Source organism: Pristis pectinata, chromosome 5 (genome assembly GCF_009764475.1).
Source record: "Pristis pectinata isolate sPriPec2 chromosome 5, sPriPec2.1.pri, whole genome shotgun sequence".
Taxonomy (NCBI): Eukaryota; Metazoa; Chordata; class Chondrichthyes; order Rhinopristiformes; family Pristidae; genus Pristis; species Pristis pectinata.
This window is the reverse complement of record NC_067409.1, coordinates 25384533-25405821: the sequence shown is the minus strand read 5'-3', so window position 1 is coordinate 25405821 and position 21289 is coordinate 25384533. Positions and strand designations below refer to the sequence as shown.

The following is a 21289-nucleotide window of genomic DNA, read 5'->3' as shown; positions in this document are numbered from 1 at the left end:
GATCAATTCATTACACAGTGCATTGAGGTAGCACAAGGTAACACAATACAGAATGCAGAGTAAAATGTCACAGCTACAGAGAGAGTGCAGTGCAGGTAGACAATAAGGTGCAAGGTCATAACGAGGTTATTTATAGATATATTACTTATAGATATAGTTTTCCCCCACTATTACTGCATGCTACTGTTATCAAAGTTGGAATAATGTGGCCAAAAATTCTTATGTGGGTCCTTCCGTACTTCAGATTAGATGAAAAGGATGGCAGACAATACACCCATTTAAATGACTTGAAACAAAAAGAAGCTTATTGATGAAGCAGCTGAAGATGGTTGGGCCTTTGTCACTACCCTGACAAACTCTTGAGATGATGTCCTGGGGGTGGTATGATTGACCCCTGACAACCTTTGTGTGAGGTATAACTCCAACCACCGGAGTTTCTTTGAATTGAATTCAATTATATCATGATTCCTAAATGTTGTTCAATAGAGTTAAGTGAGATGTAGTACATCTCATTTTAAGAATGAAAGCTCAAAGGAGTATTTTCAAATGGGCAGGCTGGGCTACGTGCAATGGAATGGGAGCAGGTTGTCCAATTGAACATTATATTGAGGGTGGGTGCCTCATATTTAATCTGTTCCACAGGTTCAACACAATGGCCCAGGTTTCCTAAGCCTAAGGATCAGATACCTCAGGGAGCTAAGGGCAGCTTTGGGGAATAGGTGATCTTACAGCACTGCTTATGCATCAGGATGAGCCTGAGCATTTCCTACAAACCCACAAAACTTATCTCCTTTCCTAACAAACAATCTGCTGGAGGAACTCAGTGGGTCGAGCAGCATCTGTAGGGGGAAAGGAACTGTCGATGTTCCTGGTCAAAACCTTGCATCAGTCTCCTGTGTATCCTCCTTACTTCCTTTCCTGCTATGAGGTGCACCTTTAACCCCACCTGAAGACCCAAGGATGGGAATTGGACTCCCTCACCTCCAGGTTTGGGTATTAGGTCCCATTCCAGGCTTGGTCAACAGTTGTCATTGGAGCTCCCAGAATCAATGTCACTGCTGCCTCAGTTTTGGGAATCAAAGGCCCCCAGGCTCCCAGTAAAACGGTAGCAGGTTTCTTACCTGCTCTTGTGCTCAACGCCTTCTCTTAAGTGCTTCATGCATGACATGGAGTCATATCTTTCAGTCAGGCTGGGTTCTAGGTGGGGATTCAGTAGCAAAACAAGGTCAGCCCCCAGCTTTCACTTTCTCTGCCACTTGTTTCTGAAACTTGCTCCAATGAATAATTTGGTTAAGATCCTCTGGTCACTTCCTATTATAGGTCCTCCCCAGGTTACGACAGGGCTCTGTTCCTGAGAACTGTCCATAAACCAAGTTGGAAATGCGACCCTGAGCCAAGTTTCCAGCCAGCAGAAGATGCTTGCAACTCCGCAGCAGCCAGCAAGTCCATCCCGCTGATCCCCCAAATGCTCATTCATATGTACGGGCTGTACATAGGTCAGGCGTTTGGAAGCTGGGGAGGACCTGTACTGTGGAGGAACCAATTAGCCTACAAATACCCGGTTGATTGTCTTTCCTTTACTGAGACTGTATATAATCTTCTCTAGCCTGCAGAGCTTTGGTACAATTCTTCTTTCCAAATGTGTGGAATATATTTCCTTGGTGCTCTATAACCTGAATGTTTTAGAGAACAAATTTCCCCGCTTCAGAAGTGTGTCACAACTGATTCTGTGACCTATGCCCCTGAGAGGTACATGTTCCACTTGGCACATAGGCCAGTGCTGAAATAATTGCCCCTTTTGTTCTGGGAATGGGGAGAATGGAAACTAGGAAGTAAAAGGGTTCATACTTTTTTCAAAAGATAGCTTAGTGGTTTACTGTAACTGTTTGTAACTCGAGCCTGCTTCATTTTCAGATGTAATGAAGGTTATATTGGACAATTTTGTGAATGCAGCATTGACGAAATATATAGCGAGGACATAGATGCTTCATGTAGAAAAGATAATACGTCTCTAATCTGTAGTGGCAATGGAGATTGCATCTGTGGAGACTGTGTCTGCAAAAAGAGGGAAAATCCTAATGAAATCATCTACGGCCAATATTGTGAATGTGATAACTTCAATTGTGACCGGTCCAGCGGTTTGATTTGTGGAGGTAAATATTCAATATAATGAATAACCTTTCAGAATTTATTCTTCATATATTGCACTTGTCTGTGATTGATCACGGATTGGATCGCGGATTATTGGAGTTTTACTGTATTGCTTAGCTTGCACTATAGAGCTGGTCAGGGAATGGAGTTCATTAGTGGAGAAGTGGCTTTGTGACTAATTGGGATTGCCTTCTAAATCAGCAATGATCAGATAGTTTAGGGTAAGTTCTAATGAAAAACTAATGTGAGAGCTAACAATATTGACATTTTTTTGCAGGAAATGGCATTTGTGAATGTGGAACATGTCATTGCTTGCCCAATTTCACAGGCAGTGCCTGTGATTGCTCATTGGATGTATCATCATGTGTTTCAGCCAATGGGATGTTATGTCATGGCAGAGGATTGTGTGAATGTGGGCGGTGCAAGTGCACAGACTCAAAGTTTAAGGGGCCAACCTGTGAATTTTGTCCAACGTGTATTGGTGCCTGTACCATTCATATGTAGGTATTCAATCAGCTGTGCAGTATGTGATATCTTAATCGATTCTTGCGGCCTTAGAATAGTAACAGCACAGTAGGAGCCATTTGACCCTTTGAGTCCATGCTAGCTCTCTCCTGGAGAAACAAGCTTGTCACACACCTTCACTCTTTCCCTGCAGTTCTGCAATTTCTTTCTTTCATGTACTGCACTGACTCCACAACTGAAATCCACAACTGAATTTGTCTGCCACCCCAAGAGCCAATCTATTCCAGATGCTAAACATGCTCTATGTTAGACAATAGCTTTTCCTCAGCTTTTGCCAATTGCCTTAAATCTGTATCCTCTGGTTCTTGACTGTTTCACCAATGGACACAGTTACTTACTCTCCATTCTGCCTAAATTCCTCATTACTTTGAACAGTTCTATCACATTTCCCCTCAACCATTACTGCTATGAGGAGTGCAACAGCAGTTTCTCCAGCCTTTCCCCATTACATTAATACCTCATCCCTGAAACCATTCTAGCAAATCTTCAATATATCTGTTGTTGATTAACTCCTTCAAAAAAAAGATAATTTTCTGCTTGAATGTAATTATCTGAAAATTCTCTGTTTGAAATTTTGTTTTGGATTTAGAACCCAATTAGAAGGCAAGTATAGGTAAATTACTGTGAAATACATATGCCTAGCATCTAAAAACTCAACTTAAAAAAAACCTAAGTGATGGTATAAACTCCAAAGTCATTTATGTTCCTTTTTAAGTCGTGAGATAAAATACTTATCTACCTTGCATCCACTCTAGAAGTTGTGCTTGGCCAAAAAAAGAGGTAATTTCTGACCATTCAGCTGAAATGCAAAGTCAGAAAATTGTGTTATATTTGCTTTTGCTCATTTGGCCTTTTCTCCATACTCACATCTTACAGGCATTGTGTTCAATGTAAAGCCTTTAACAGTGGACCCAAGAAAGACTCCTGTGATCAGTGTGAGTTTGAAGTAACCATGGTGGAACACATGAATCAGTTGCCAGAACGATATTGTGCGTTTTTGGATGTGGACAACAAGCTGTTCTATTTTTCATATGTTGTTAATGATCAGAATGTTCCAGTGGTTCATGTATTAAAACCCTAGGTGAGCATGACAATGTGAATTTTACTGCATGGATTTGCTTCAAGCTCAAACATTGTGATTCTACAGAGATCTGGCAGTCAAGTGGGAATTGGGAAATATGAGGGTGGGATTTTGATTTGGAGTCCATAACCAGTCGAGGTAAATAATGTTATTTGTGGAAAGAGATAAAAGATTGCTTAGCTAAATATTCTTTTTAAAGTTGATAATATATTTTAACAGATAATTTTGTTTTACTGATTAACCATTAGATGACTGGGCATAGGTTTCTTGCAATGGACTCTCACAGGCTACATATGAAGTTTAATCTAAGGGTATTACTAATTTGCATATATCTCATGTTATAATTTAAAATGCCTCCCCTCCCCCCCACCCCCAAAAGAAGAACAGCTGTTTCTGTAGAACTAGGCTTATAAAATCAAAGTGACACACGAATGAATAAGAAGCAGATTTGCAAATAGGAACAAGTAGATTAGACTTTGTGGGCAGGATTTTCACTGATTGTAGGCTGTGTTTAGTTTTGGCAGAATCACATGCTTTTGACTTGTTATCAGAATCGCATGTTTTTGGCTTGAAAACAGTCCCAGCCTATCCAGTCTCTCCTTATAATTCAATCCCTCCAGTCCCAGCAACATCCTTGTGAATCTTTTCTCCACCCTTAATCACATCCCTCCTATAGTATGGTGACCAGCTGCGGTCTCGGCAACGTCTTGTACAGCTGTAACATGACGTCCCAACTCCTGTACTCGATGCCCCATCTGATGAAGGCAAGCATGCCATATGCCTTCTTCACCACCTTGTCTACCACTGTTGCCACTTTCAGGGAACTATCAACTTGTACCTCTAAGTGTCTCTGTTCTACAACATTCACCAAGGCCCTGTCATTCACTGTGTATGTCCTGCCCTGCTCCAGCTTCCAAAATACATCACAACAGGGAAACTTGCACTGATCCCTGTGGCACACTACTGGTTACAGACCTCCAATCTGTAAAACAACCCTTCACTGCCACCATATCTCCTTCCACTAAGCCAATTTTGTATTGGCTAGCTCACTCTGGATTGCATATGATCTAACTTCACAGACCACCATACTATGTGGGACCTTGACAAAAGCCATGCTAATGTCCATGTAGACAACATCTACTGCCTTGCCCTCATCAGTCCTCTTGATCACCTCTTCAAAAAACTTAACTAAGTTCGTGAGACACAATTTCCTATGCACAAAGCAATGGTGACTATTCCTAATCAGTCCTTGCCTTTCCAAATACAGAAGTCTCTCAGAATCCCCTCCAGTAACTTTCCCAAAACTATTGTTAGGTGCACGGGCCTGTACCATAGAACCATAGAACCATAGAAAACTACAGCACAGAAAACAGGCCATTCGGCCCTTCTAGTCTGTGCTGAAACATTATTCTGCTAGTCCCATCTACCTGCCCCCAGCCCATAACTCTCCAGACCTCTCTTGTCCTTGTATCTATCCAATTTACTCTTAAAAGTTAAGAGCGAGCCCGCATTTACCACATCAGATGGCAGCCCATTCCACAATCCCACCACTCTTTGAGTGAAGAAGTTCCCTCTAATGTTCCCCCTAAACCTTTCCCCTTTCACCCTAAAGCCATGTCCTCTCATACTTATCTCTCCTAATCTAGGTGGAAAGAACCTACTTGCATTAACTCTGTCTATGCCCCTCATCATTTTGTAAACCTACTGTAGTTCCCTGGCTTATCCTTGCAGCCCTTCTTAAATTAAGGCACAATATTAGCCACCCTCCAGTCTTCTGATACCCCATCCGTGGCTAAGGAAAATACAAAATCTCTCCCAGGGCCCCAGCATTTTCTTTCCTTACTTCTCACAACATCCTAGGATGCACTTGGTCAGGATTTATCCACCTTTATATGCTTCTAGACCATCAACACCTCCTCTTTTATGATATCAGTATGTTTTAGGACATCACTTTTCTTCCCTGAATTCCCTAGCTTCCATGACCTTCTTCATGAATGAGTCTGTGCTATATCAGAGATTAGAGATTTCACTCAACCAAGGGTAAATAAAGAGAAACAGTGAAAGTAGTAAATTTGGATTTTCAGAAGGCAATCAGTAAAGGTTTACTCGAGGGGTTGTTACGGAGGGAAACATTAAACACCCACTTATTATGCACATTGCATACCTTCTGAGGAAATCGCTTGGGAATGAGTCTCAATTCTACTCCAGCTTTGTGGGTTCTGAGGCAGCTAATGAAGCCCAGTTGGGCCTTCCACAGAATAGGCAGGCACTGGCTGGCAGGTGGGTATTTATGAAGTGTTCTCCTTCCACTGCTTATGCAAAGCCTCTGCATGCTACTAATGCATGGCCTAGAAGTTTACAGTACCGTCATGAAGCTTTCTCTCTACTTTGAGTAGTCATGGGCCAGAGGTTTCCAGGAGCCAGGTGGGATGTTGCACTTCTTCAAGGAAGACTTGTACCCATCCTTGAATCTGTCTGCATGGTAATCTCTTCCTATGACATTGTCTGTTTCGCAGGTCTGGCATCCGCTATGCAAATGATGCAGTTTGCCCGATGTCACTGACTGAGAGTGACTATGGCCTCGGTACTGGGGATGTTGAGATTTGATCTGCATTTCCATTACTCTGTATTCAACAGAGGCAGCAGTGCCCATTGTCATCAGTGTCAATATGATGTGAAACGCTTTTTTTTGAGAAGGGAGTAATGCCTTTACTCCTAGGAATACACATCTCTTTTATCCTTGTTGTTTGTCTTATATAATACTGTATTCAGCAAAGATTTTTTTACCTCCTTGCAATGAAATATGTCTTTTTTTGGTGTCTTTGCTGTTGCATTGTAGACATTCTCATAAAGTCATAGAGTTGCTCTGGAAATACATCCTCTGACATTCAGTGCTAAGCTATTGTTGATACTTATCTGCTATTGCCTCAGATTGTTCTGCATAGTTGCTCTTCAAAGCATCTGGAACAAATCCATCTCCCCACCTGTTCAGTGTTCCCATCGTACACAGGGTGTTAATGAGGTTTTAAATGAGCTGACTTCATGCAGTATAACAAGGTCAACAATACAAGCCTTCAGTTGGTGGACATGCCAACTCTGGAATGCAAGTAGTAACCAAAGCAAGAGATTAGTTAGAAACAAATTGACCTACACTGTTATTTATAGAACATTGAGACACTTTGAGCAATAAATGTATGTGTTACGTGATTTAATTATAATGGTAGCATACGATTACAGAAATGAAATCTAACTTCTTAATTTGCACAAGATATAGTTAACTGGATAATCCAGACACCTAGGTTGAAGTTCCAGTTTCCTTTCTCCATCAGCTTTAGGGCAGTGGGCAACTACGGTTGGACGTCACATCCCTTAAAGATGATCACAATTATGGTATTTCTGGTGTCCTGGAGTACAGAAACAGGCCTTTCTTTCCACTATGTCTATGCCGACCATCAAGATCCTCTCCATACTAATCCCATTCATCAGCACTTGGTCCTATGACTGGCAATTCAGGTGCTTATCCAGATGCTTCTTAAATGTTGTGAGAGTACCAGGCTCCACCATTTCTCTGACAGTGCATTGCAGATTTCAGCCACCCTCTGGGTGAAAAATGTTCTTCCATAGATTCCCTCTAAACCTCCTACTCCTCACCTTAAACCTTTCTGGACTCAGACACTTCTGCCAATGGGGACACATTTCTTATTATCTATCCTATCTATATAATTTTGCATCCCTTTGTATATCCTCATCTTCTGAGATTTGGCCAATGAATTTGTGACTTAAAATTCCTCTCTGCCAAGTTTTAGAATTTTAGCAGGAATGCCCTCTGTTTCCAAGGCCTGTTCTTTTACAGTTGGCATATGCCTGTTTGACTTCTTACTGATGGCCAGGTTGAACCAGATAGTTTTCTGTGGAATGGAGTCCGGGGCACTCTTGTCAAGGACAGAGTCAGGATTGAGAAGTTTTTTGAAAATGCTCCTATTGAGTGCTAACTGCCTTTGTCTTCCTGATAAATTCACCTCGGTCCCTGTCCCTCAGTTGAATAGGCCTTTGGGTGTCTGGGCCATAGATAGCCTTGACAGCACTGAAGAATCCAACCAATTATGGTTATCAGTGAATTTCTGGACCTCTTTTGCACTTTCCACCCACCATCTGTTCATTGGTTGCTGGTTTCCTGTTGGACCACAGCCTTCAGTTTCCTGTGGAGCTGTTTCTTTTCCCTTGAAGCATCCAATCCAAGAATGTCATGTGTTTTCCATTAATTAGCTCCTGCATCTTGTAGCCTTTCTTATCAAACTAGCTGTGATTTTAAACAACAGATCAACAATGGACCCAATCTCAGAGGACATAGTTGTCAAGTAAGGCTGCGTCATCGCCCCAGTAGTTTTCTCAGTCTTCCCTACCACAGTGCTGCACACACTCCAGCCAGTTTCCTGCTGGAGTGGAGCTAATCTAAAGGACAAATGGGAAGCTGTTCAAACTACATCGCTTCCACTCCAGAACCAAGGTCACCTCTACTCCAACAATGAATAGTGTGCAGATGACACTTGTGTTTGGAGGCCGTGCTGCAAGTCATTGTCAACCTTCACTAAAGCACACAAGAAATTGGTTCTTACACTTAACAGCAGCAAAACATCTGCCAGCCAGAACCCCAATGTATAGCAGCACTCTATGATGAGGAGTCCGTAATGAGAAACTGTGGTCCGCTTTCTATTTCTCAGAGACTATCACTCAACAAAGATAGACGTCACTGATGAAATTCAGCATCACCAGTGTGCCAACACAGCCCGTGGCTGGCTGAGGAATAGGGTGTTTGATGATCGAGATCTCAAATGCAGAACAAATCTCAAGGTCTCCCAGGCAGCAGTGATCACTGCCCTCCTGAATGCTTCTGAGACTTGGGTCACCTGCAGCAGACACCACAAAGCACTGAGGAGATGTCTGAAGAATCCACTAAATACACTGGAGGGATAAGTGAAGCAATGTCAGCATCCTCTTCCAGGTTAACATCCCCTGCATTGAAGTCCCAATTACACATAGTCAGCTCCAACAGGCAGGCCACATCATTTACATGCATGACACCAGACTCCCTAAACAAGCATCCTATTCCATTCTCCATCGTGGCACAAAATTCCCAAGTGTTCAGGGGAAACAATTCAAGGATGCAATCAAAGCCTCCTTGAAAAAATGTAGGATCCTCACTCTCTTGTGGAAGTCTTTAGCCCTTGACAGCATGGTATTGGGAACCCCAAGTCCATTCATTGGGACCACAAAGAAGCCCAGTGTAACCATTGAAAGGATTTCTCTGTCTTCCAAACTGCCCATCCCTTCACTCACTCCTACCCCAGGTGTGGGTCTCTCATTAGCCACATGAGCCATTTCAGAACCCATAAAACTGTTGGAAGTAAGTCATCCTCAATCCTAAGGGTCTGTCGAAGAGGAAGATTTCCTGCCTGTGATTGAATGAAGTTAATGATATGGTTTTAGTCTTAATTACAAATTCTGTTGTTTGAGTACTTGTCTGAGGAAATCTGTAGCATGCTGGCATTATATGTTGATTTGGTACTTGGATGTGGTCTTTTTTATATAGGTACACAATAAATTAATTGTGCTGCTTAAAAGAAAAATTGTAGAAGTATTCTAAGTATTTGAAAAAACAAGGGCACCACTTGTACAATTAGACTGCTATGATCATCAAAGGGGGTATAACAGTATCAAGCTAAAAGCAAAGGCTACACATGCCTCAGCTAATATCTAGCAGACTGGTAGAGAGCTATCATTGTATCACAGAATGGTTGCAGCACAGAAGGAGGGCACTTGGTTTGTGAACTCCATACTAGTTCTCTGTTAGAACAATTTAGTGAGTGTGTCTCCCCTTTTCTCCCTTTTGAACCCTGCAATTGAATCTGCCTCCACTGCAATCCTTGACCATACTTTCCAGACCTTAACCACTTGCTGTGTAAACATTTGCTGTATAAACAGGCAGAGCTAACAACAAAATAAATTATTAATCCATTACAAACAAGAAGCCTAGAAATTCAGGCATATGGTGCTGTTTTCCTTCTATTGCTCTGCTTTTGAAAATCAATTTGCTTTTCTTGAGTGGAACATGATTGCAACCATTTTAAAGCAACAGGGTTTCAGCCCACAATAGTTGGCCCACTCTTGGTCATGGATGTTACAGTCCCTGTATGCAATCCACAGCCGGCACTGAATAACACCCAAGGCCCTGGGTACTACTGAAAGTTGCAGTGGCTAGTCCACAGCTGAGACACCCCCCTTTGTGCACCTATAAGTGTGCACATACATTTCTAGGCCAGAGAGCTACAAGAAAAATGTGGTCCTATGAGAACCAAATGGATCAGAGAAAAATGGCAGACTTATAAATTGAATACTTTTGCATCAATTTCAATATTGTCTGATAAGGGTAAAGTCCCAAAATTCTGTTTGGAGAGGTATTTCATGAATTAACGATGGGAAAAAATGCCCCTTGGATACAAACCAACTATGTAAAGAACATAAAGATTTTGCAGAGATGAGCCAACTGAATAGAAACGTTTCCTTCTTTGTAATTAGGGGACACAATGGCACCGTTGGTAGAGCTGCTGCCTTACAGCTCCAGTGACCTGGGTTCAGTCTGGTTCTGTCAGCGTGGGTTTCCTCCAGGTGCTCTGGTTTCCCACCACATTCCATAGATATGTGGGTTGGCAGGTTAATTGGCTACTGTAACTTACTGTGATAGAATCTGGGGAGAGTTGATGGGACTGTGGAGAGAAAACATGATTAGTGTAGGATTAGTGCAAATGGCAGTTTGATGGCCAGTGTGTATTCAGTGAGCTGAAGGACCCTTTTCCATGCTGTATGACTATGAGGTCCTCTGGCAGTTTGCTTTTTGCTCCAGATTCCAGCATCCGCAGTCTCTTGTGTCTCCTGTATGACCATGATGTTTCTCTATAATGTGGTCATGGTAGGGATGGATAGAACAAGAAAGATGTGCAGATATATATTTGCCTTACACAATCTCAAGACATCCCAGAGCTCTCTGTAGACTTTGAAGAACTTTTGAAGTATCATTACTGTTGCATTTAGCAAGTGAATTAGCTGATTTACACATATCAAGCTCCCACAATTAGCAGCACTTTAATGACCAGATAATCTCCTTTTGTAGGTATCAGTTGAGGGATAAATCTTATTGAGACCCACGTGACAACTTTTAACCAGTGCAGCGGATTTATAGTCACCTGAGAAAGTGAACAGAGCCTCAGATTAACACCCCTTCTTTGGTGGTAGTACCTTTGAAAGCACAATACACAGTACAACTATTGAAGCATCAGCCCAGACAATTATGTTCAAGTGGGTCTTGAACCCACATCTTTGTTACACAGGAGCATTAAATAACTCAGTCATAGCTGACAAGACAGTTGAGGGTAGCATATTGATGATGTCTGATTACCACTTCATGGGGTTCACCGAGCTTGGCAGAATTACCTGGAATCCTTGACCAATCATTACATTGGAAGGCTATGCTGCCTCACCTCCTTACCACCAGCCCCCTCACCCACTGCTCCCCATCTCTTTTCAGGAAGTTACTGTGGATCTAGGTCAGCTGCTGGGAAAATGTGCATGTATTAGTTGGTGATAACACATTAAGGAATTTGGAAAGGAAGGTTGGAAATGGGGCTATACGGTTGCAAGGAAAAAGGGTCAAGAGTGTTTTTATTTGAGGAGCTAGTGTTGATGGCAGGTTTGAAGTACAAAGGGTCAGTGGGGGAACCGGAAACAGTATAAATCAACACTGGGAATAGTAATGAGAAGTTCAGTGATCAGCAGTTTGATGTGAAGTTATTTGAGGAACTTGGAGGTGTGCCTCATAAACCTTCAAAGAAAATCAAGAGTTCTGTGATTACAGATAATTCTCCCTGTATTTAATTTTAGCCATTCTCTGGAGCAGTATTTCCTAATGGTCAGAGGTATTTCAACCCCAAGGGAGCTCCAGTTCGAGAGAATGAAAGCTTCAAATGGATGGCTTTTGAGATTTAAGAAATACAGTGCCATAGGGAGAACATTAGAAGAATGATAATTTAGAAGATGGAAAGCCACAAAATTGAGATCTGTAATTACAGTAAGCGTGTCTGAAAGAAAAATGAGCAAGGTTTAAAGAGAGTGCAAAAGTAGAACAGTGCTTCAGTTTAAATCTGCCCCTAATGCACTGTGATCCCATTATGGATAAATTTGAGGAATGGATTATGATGCATTTATGTCTGAGATTAATACTGATGATATTTATTAGCATATATTATAACTTTTGTCAAAGGGGCACTGCTGTGGTAGATTTATAAAAGAATATTATTGGATATTATTCTGTAAACTCCAAAACCTCATTTTGCTTGAAGTCTGGGCCACATGTAAGTCTGAAGATCCGGATGATGCCTTATCTCGTGATCACACTCATTTCAGTCAGAACATATCTTGCTCTTTCTCTGAATTATTAATTTAACCATATGGGCTGATTGCACAAGCGTTAAGTTAATATGTTGTTGATTTGCCGTACACACTTCTTTGTTCTTTGTGCACATGATGAACGAGTGGAAATGACACATTGAGAAATGATTGTTCTAACTTCATGTAATAAACAGACTTGGAACATGTAATCATTCAGTGCATTACAATCTGATATGAAGGCTTGTTTCAGAGTTTTCAACTGTTCTGCTGTCTACATGCTCAGGTACTATTGCTATTACTAACACAATTACAAATTTATTACTATTTTGATTACAAAATGCTTGTAATTAATACCAAACGAAAAAACCTTACTGCCTCAAAACTAAACTTCTAAAACAGTATTTTCCCAACTTTTTTCACATCATTTTGATGACCTCTTACTTTTTCATGTCAAGCTGAGGAATATCAATGCTGCAAGATGGAACATTTTCCAAAGTTGGCTAACCAATGGCTCCATAAGGTATACCCAGAGTAAGCAGCATAGGAATCAAACCAAGAGCTCTTTTACTCTGATCCAAGAACAGAAATATTTCCTCTGTGCATCTTTTAATGAACAAAAGGATTTATACTTTTATTACAAAGAGTGTACAGCAATATTGAAGCTGAACTAGCAACCCCATAGTTTCAAGTTTAAATGTCTTTGAGGCTATCCCCAAAATGGCAGGCAAGTCTCCAGGGCCTACAATGCATAGGGGAAAAACTTTGGTTCTCCTTGCACAAGTTGGCTGCCTCTCTCTGCTCCTGTAATCTGAGCAAGGCTCACTGCTTAGTGTGGTTTATGTCAGGATGTATTTTCTCAGGGATGCTTGTCCAACTTTTCAGCAGAAAAAGGAGTTGGAAATCCCAATTGCACCATGATGCCTCATTTTATGGGGCAGCACCTGGTTTGAGTAAACTCCCATACCACTGCCCCAGGAACGATGTGAGTAACATAAAAAGGTAGAGATTCACTTTAGGGATCTACACACTTATTTTATATTAATCACTGGAACCGTTTATGTCCCATGACCATGAATAATAATAAAGGTATTAGAAATAATCTCAATAAGACCATAATATTTACATTCTGCCTTTAAAGCCATGTGATGCCTGAAAATCTCACAAAAGAAAAAAATGACCAGATATCAAACACTGGTAGAAAGTGGTTCATAATTAGTGACTAAAGGCAAAATTAAAGAAGTGGCTTTCAGATAGGCTTTTTAAGTGAGAAAAAAATGTAGCAAAGTAAAATGGCCTTATTAGAATCATTCAGTGTATGGGGCTTGTGAGCTGAATAGCCTGAGTGGAGGAGATATAAGAGGTGCAGGAAAGATTAGTGTTGTTTTATACTCATATTATGTGATGGGCGCATCACTGGCAGACCAGCATTTATTGCCCATTAATTAGTTCCTCTTGGGAAAGTGATGGGGAGCCTCCCTCTTGAATCACTGCAGTCTTTCTGGTGAAGGTAGTCATGTGGGACATTATGCGACTTTCAGGGGAACTTGTAGCTGGTGGCGTTCCTATGTACCTGCTGCCCTTATCCTTCCTGGTGATGGAGTTTGTGTGCTTATGAGCTGCTGTCACAGTAGGTTAGGTAAGTAACTGCACTGCATTTGTGAATGGTACACACAACAGCCATTGTGCCCTAAAGGTGGAGGAAATAAATGATTAGAATGGTTGACAAGTTGCCAGTAAACAGAATTGCTTTGTTGTGGATGGTGTCAAGTGTCTTGGAACTGCACTCATCCCGGCCAATGGAGTGTATTTCATCACACTCTTGATCTGTGTCCTGTACTGATGGGAAAACACTCTGGTGACACAAGGTGAGTTGAAAGAACAGAGAGGTGGCAGGAAGTTAAACTGAAAGTGTTGCAGAGCTTGGGCAGGCTGAAACCATGAAGAGATTTGCAGATGAGGACAAAAGCTTTCAATATTGAAATATTGGTGAAAGTGAACCAATTAAGATCGGCAAGGTAAATCTGACTTAGTTCAGGATAAATGTAGCAACATTACATGGTAAAAGGTATAATTGCAATGTGAACATTTAAATAGACTTTGCACTTTGAAGTCTTTTAAAAATGAAATAAATAACCTTTTCTTCACCACTATAATGCCCCAGTTGGGATTTTTATAACTGTGTGGCATTCTCATTCTCAACTTATTGACGTAATAGACTGTGCACGATATTTGATCTCCATTCTGCCATCAAGGTATGGACTTTCTCTGTCTAACCTGCCGTATCCCATAAATGGGAGAACATACCCTTATCTCTATTTCCTATCCCTCTCACAACTTTGCACATTTCAGTTTTGAAAATATGTATTTACTTTCAATTTATGAGAGCCAATTAATGGGTATAGAGCTGAGGTGATAAGATCAGGATCATCAGGACATGTACACATCAGTGATAAACAGTGCCTAAAAGTTCTAGAAATATTAACTATTTTTGATTCATTATTATGCAATAAGAAATAGATAAGTGAATAATCTACTCATTAAGGAGCATATAGAGAAGAGTGATCAAAATATGATAGAATCTTATATTAAGATTGGAAATGATTTGGTTCAAAATGAAACCATCATCCTAAATCTAAGCAAAGCAAATGATGGAGATATGAAGTGTGAGTTAGCTATGGTAGAATACAAAATAACATTAAAAGGTATGACAGTAAACGAACCAAGGATGACATTCAAAGAATTAATATATAGTTTAAAACAAACATAAGGCATAAAAATTCAATTGAACAAGTGGTCCAGATATGACTAACAAGAGTTAAAAATTATAAGATATAAAAGGAAAGAACTTACAGTGTTACCAAAAAGAACAGTAAGTTGAGGATTGGGGAAATTTCAGAATTTAACAGAGGAGGACCAAGGAATTGATAAGTAAACGGTAAATAGCTTACTCTCATTACCCAATGAGAAGCATGAAAAGGACAGTAAAAACTTGATAGCTGTGTAAAAAGGAAGAAATTAGCAAAATTTTGTCAAAGTCCCTTTCAGAATGAGATAGGAGAAATTATAAAGGGGAATAAGGAAATGGTAGAGAAATTAAACAAATATTTATGTTTGACTTCAGAGGTAAAAAAAGACAACCTTCTGGTAATAGTGGAGAACAACAGATCAAGAGTGAATGAGGATTTTAAAAAAAGAATTACTGAAATTAATGGTATAAAAAGTTAATAAATCCAATTTTCTGAAACTGGTGGCTATGGAGGTAATGGATGTACTGTCGTTGACTTCTAAAACTCCATAGATTTTAGAATGATTCCTCACTATCTTAGGAAGGAGGGAGAGAGAAAATAGGGAAACACAGAGTACTTTCCCTGACATTAGTAGTAGTAGCCTTTGGAAAGCCAAGGAAAGACCACTTGATCAAGACATCAAACTTAGCACAAATCTTGTAGTCTACTGGGCAACACTGATCTCTGCCATTCTGTATACTCTTGAGTGATGGATTACTTACAACTGGCACTTCAAAACACAGAGAAGCACTACCAATATTGTCTCTGTAAAATCTTCGAAATCCACGCAAGTACAGAAATCATTGGAATCTGTTATTAAGGAAGTGGTAACAGGACAGTTAGAAAATAATAGCAGAGGTGAGATGGATTTATAAAAGGGAGGTTTTTGAAGTTGCAGTTAGCAGGATATGGGACAACCATTGCATATGGTGTATTTTGGCTTCCAGAATGCCTTTGATAAGGTACCACATTAGAGTTTAATAAGCAAAATTAGAACATATAGGGACACAAGAGACTGCAGATGCTGGAATCTGGACCAACAAACAATCTGCTGGAAGAACTCACAACAAATGGGGTGGGGGTCAAATGCTGGCATGGATGAGATTTGATTAACTGACAGAAACTCGTGAGTAGGAATAAACAGGGTCATTTTCAGGGTGGGAGATTATGACTAGTGAGATATCATAGGAATTAGTGCTGCAGCTGTTCACAAGCATTATCAATGATGTGGATAAGGGGACCAAGATACGAAGCTGGGTGAAGATGTAGGTTGTGAGGAGGATGCAGAGAGGGTTCAGGGGATATAGATAGGCTAAGTGAATGAGTGAGGACATGGCAGATTGAATATAATGTGGTAAAATTTGTGGTCATGCAGTTGTTGGAAAATTAGAAAACGAGGGCAATGGTGAGAGATTGAAATGGATTGATGTTCTGATTGACCTGGGTGTACTTGGCCTACAGTTCTATGAAAGTTCATGTGCAGGAACAGCAAACAATTAGAGAGGTAAATGATTATTATTAGAAGATTTAAGTGTAAGATAAAGAAACCTTAAGGGAACTATATAGGGCCTTGATGAGAAAATTGTGCATAGGTCTGATCTCATTAACTTAGGAAGGATGTACTCAGAGGGAATATAACAAAGGATCATACAAATGATTTCTTGGAAGGTGGTTGGGTGTGAGGGGGTGTCTATAAGCAGACTGGGCCTATACTTCCTAGAGTTTGGAAGGTGTCTCCTTGAAACATGCAAATTGATTATACAAATCTATAGAAGATACAAGGATGATGTTTCCCCATCTGGATTGTCTGGAACCCGTCTCAAGTCAAGGGATGGCCATTCAGAATGGAGATGACAAGAAATTTCTTCACGCAGACAGTAGTGAACCTTTGGAATTCTCTACCCATGCGGGTTGTGGAGGCTCACCTGCTGAGTTGCAAGATAGGGACTGACATATCTATTGCTATTAAGGGGATCAAAGAATATTTAGTTAGTGCAGGAAAGTTTCACTGAGGTAAAAGAATAACCATGATGCTATTGAACCATGATCATATTGCAGAACAGGCATTAGGAACTGAATGGTTTAGTTCTGCTTCTGATGCTTTTGTGTTTTTATGTAAGGGTTAACTTGACATTATAGCTATACATTAGTGACCTTAGGTAGGTGCCACTATTAACTCTATGGCTGGAGCTTTCTACTTACTACAAGTCATTTGTTTTGCATTTTCTGTACCTTTTTATAGAATAATTGGAATGGTATCAAAGAGCTGAATATAATTACCATCTTATACAATGCACTGGTTGGTCTAAAGTCAGTTGTGTGGAATAATGTGTGAAATCATTATTCCCAATCAAATTATTTAATGCTGTATGGATTGTATTTGTCAAAGGAAAGTCATGCTAGCCAAAATTAATAGAGTCTTTACTTGATTGAGGAAGTGACTTTGCAAGAAAGAAATATGTAGATATTGGTTTTAAAAAGTAATTTGACAAGGCGCCTGACAAGAAACTTGTATAAACTAAGTTGGCTTATTGCCATAGGAGGAGATAAATCAGTATGAAAGGAATGTTTATTGTTGTACATGAAACAATGGATTAGGTTTATAGAGTGTGTTCTAGATTGGTAAATGGTTGAAGGTGGTGAACTCTGTGGAGGGAGGGGGAGGGGATACACCCTTATTCATGATTACATACAGTATCTTAAATAATTTGAATGGGCAGAGGAAGTATAACATTAAAAATGGATTTGGAAACAATGGGAAATACAAAAGGTCTCAGAAAGACTTTGAATGGGCAGATTGGATATACAATTTATCACTGATAATTTTGAGGCACTTTAGTTTTAGAGGAGGAAAAATGAATGTTCAGTGTACACCTAAAGGAATGCTACTGAAGAATGGGAATACACAGGTCTTTAAAACTTTCAGTGGAGCAGATAAAGCCATTAAAGTGTCATGCAGTTTGTCTCTTGTGAAGATTGGAATGTTTAATCATAGACAGTCATTAGTATGGAGACCATTATTTAGGATAAAGGAGTGAAAAGAATCTTTGAAGCAGAGGAAAATAGAGCTAATAAGGAGAATGGAATTACTTTTGGATTGCTTTAGCAAAGAGCCAGAACAGATACCATCACTAAGTGTTTCCTTTAATGCCGTAGATATATATCTGATGTATCTGATGCTTCTCTAGTTTACAATGTACAGAGACAGGCTGTATATATGGATCACAGAAATAAATGGAAATGAATTGTTAGCTCTAACCTGATAGTCAGAAGACTGAAATATGATGGGGTGAAAAAAAAGAGACTTGTTGTTAGTGTGAGCAGGGGTATATAAACAAAGGAAGAATTCACGAAGGAAGGTGTTGCTGTTCACAATGGTGGGCAGTGAAAGGGGCAAGCTAGAACACTGGGGACACAATTTTATTCTTTTTTATATAATTCTCTTGTGTGCTTTCAGTTTTTTTGAAAAACTATTCAAATGTTGATGCTTTGTTTTAATTGATTAGGCATAGCTAGTATTATTCATTCTATGCCGTGTATCTTGTGCAATGTAGATTGAAATATACTTCCTTTTTACAGACAGCATTATTTAGCTAAATATTGAACTTTCATGTTGTTTCCTCTAAATGTGAACCATTTAGATTAAATATATCTGTAGTCTTGTGATTTTTTTTGAGTAGGTGATTACAACGGTTGCAATGGGAGCTGATTTAGAACATTATCCCAGTTACTTAAAGATACACTAAGCAAATCTGCATTAAGTGAATTAATTCAATGATACTTTTCCTTCAACTTCAAAAAATATTTAACTTACTGACATGACAAAACACATATGTACAAAAATCAGTTTAAGTTGCAATTCAATAACAAAAGCTATCAATTGTATTCCAGATCAATGCTAAATCTGAAGAGCACAGTTGGGATCACATGGGATTTGTACAGCTGTCCCTCCTTTGAATTATGGTTTTGAGAGCCCTGAAAATATCCTATGAAGAAATCACACATTATTATTGTAATACATGAATTAGTGTATTCAGTTTTTTTGTAAAAAGATATAAAATTAAAAGTTTAATTTTGTCATCACTGAAGCAGTGTTAGAAGCTACGCTAAAGATAGAAAATACTTGGTCATGATAGGTGAGTGGTGATCTTCTGGGCTGTAAATCTCAATGAAGGCTGGAAATAATCTACAAGTCAGTTAGCATCTGTGGAGAAAGAAACACTTAACATTTCTGATTGATAACCTTTCATCAAAATCAGGGAAAGTTAAAGAGAAAGAGTTCTTAAGATGGTAGAGAAAAGGGTTACGAAGGAAGAACAAATTAGAGTGGAAAGAAGGAGAGATTAAAGGATAAATAGAGATAATAGCACAGTGAAAGAAGGTGATAATGGGTAAGAACCAAAAGGTTAGTCTGAAATATAAAATAACATCATTGAGCTCAATAATTTCTGATAATTTTTATTACAGATCTCCAGCATTCATAGCATTTTCCTTTGGAGATTTCAGGTAATGAGTTTTGGAGTTGGGAGGTGCTGTCAGAGTAGTTTAGACAAGTAACCACAGTGAATAAAAGAAAAGTGGAGCAGAAGTAGGCTATTCAGCCCTTCATGCCTGCTCCCACATTCAATAAGATCATGGTCTTTATCTTGATAACATAATTCTGCACTGATCCCCTGAATATCCAAAAATATATTGAATGTACTCAATGACTGATCCTCCATAGCCCTCCTGGGTAGAGAATTCCAAAGGTTCATTACCCTCTGGGTAAAGAATTTTTTAATCTAAATCCTCAAAGAGACTGTGACCCCTGGTTCTATTTACACAAACCACAGGAAATATCATCTCTGCACCTATCCTATCAAGCTCCAGATGACTATGTTTCATGTTTCAATTAATAACCTGCCATCCTTCAAAGACCTATAGAGTATAGGCCCAGTCTGCTTATCCTCTCCTCATATGATGAACTTGCCACCTCATACTACCTGCTACTTGGTACACAGTCTTTAGTTCCCATGTGCAAACTCAACTATGACTCAAGAGATTTCAAGACAACTTTAATCGCCTCTCCAAATGAGACAGCTGTTTCACTCCTCAGAGGCTTGCTGGTTGAGTCCCATCATGCAATCCAAACCCCACTTTCCAGTGAAAAATATAATAACTTGGAGATATGGTGGCTGACAAATATATGCCAGGACAGCCTGTTCCAAGGCTGGAGAATGGGGGGAAGCAGATTAAAACATTCAAATAGCAACATTCAAATTCCTAAAACCCTCCATGAAGAAGAAAAATCATTTTTTACCAACAAAATCAGAGAGGTTTTAACTATCTTGAATATTTCAGGGTTGTACCTATTGTGTTTATGGAGAACAAATGGAAGAAACCAAGCTGGAAATAAAGCAATCTATATTTTATGAGCTATGACCTCAGAACTTTGCATCATGATCTAATTTGCCTGAGCTGGACAGGGACGGGGCTGATCATAATATTGGCCTAAGCAATAGTTATCCAGTGTTCCCACCTCACTGGTGGCATTAAACCTATTAACTGTAGACATTAAACCAAAACAGAAGCTGTCCTTGAGCCTGGTGGTGTGTGTTTTCAAGCTTTTGTATCATTGGGGCACTAGTTTGGTACTTACAAAATGCCATCAGCATTTAAATCAGGTTGAAAAACAGGGTTTGCTCTATTTTCAGGCCTGAGCAGATGAGATGTTGCTTATTACCTGCGCTTTCGTTCAAGTTGCATTTCACAGCATTAATGCTCTCTCTTCAGGACTGTGGTTCTTAGAGATTCCCTCTCCTTCACTGTATTTGAGAACCAAGTTGTAAGGTTTGAGAATTCAGCTGTGACTTTGAGAGGGGCTTTAATCATTATGCCACAACTATCCGATTTAAAATGCTGAACTCATGGTTATTTTTTCACAACATAGTGAAGAACCAGAGGATGTTTAACATAGAGCAGAACTGAATTCTTATTTTGAACTAAATTGACTTTTGGTAAGTGCATGGTTTTGATGAGAAAAGAGAAGTCATTTTGACTCTGGGTGAAAGAGTAAAAATCAATTCAGTTACAAGTTATGGATATGCCTTGGTTTCAGTTCCAGTAATGAAAAGTGTAGAGATGTATAATGAATGGCTGATTCGATATTGCCTGTTTTTTAAGCTATCACCAGAAGTCATAATTATCCCCCAGGTGTTTGTGAAAGTGTGTTGTTAATAGCATTGCAGCAAAAGTGTCTGACAACCAGCATATAATTTATTCTGGCAGCTTCTCGTTTCAATGCACTGCATATGCTTGTAGTATT

The 21289-nt window shown here is 39.7% G+C and overlaps 1 protein-coding gene across 1 annotated transcript in view; it reads left to right on the top strand.

Moving 5' to 3' along the window:
* LOC127570519 (integrin beta-1-like) overlaps positions 1–18986 on the top strand; it is a 57444-nt gene extending 38458 nt beyond the window's left edge. The window contains exons 10-13 of the mRNA XM_052016171.1: positions 1915–2153; positions 2429–2651; positions 3553–3757; positions 18877–18986. Of these exons, the coding sequence (XP_051872131.1) occupies positions 1915–2153; positions 2429–2651; positions 3553–3757 (667 nt within the window). The 3' untranslated portion in view covers positions 18877–18986. The remainder of the gene's footprint in view (positions 1–1914; positions 2154–2428; positions 2652–3552; positions 3758–18876) is intronic.
* The last annotated feature ends 2303 nt before the right edge of the window (positions 18987–21289 follow it).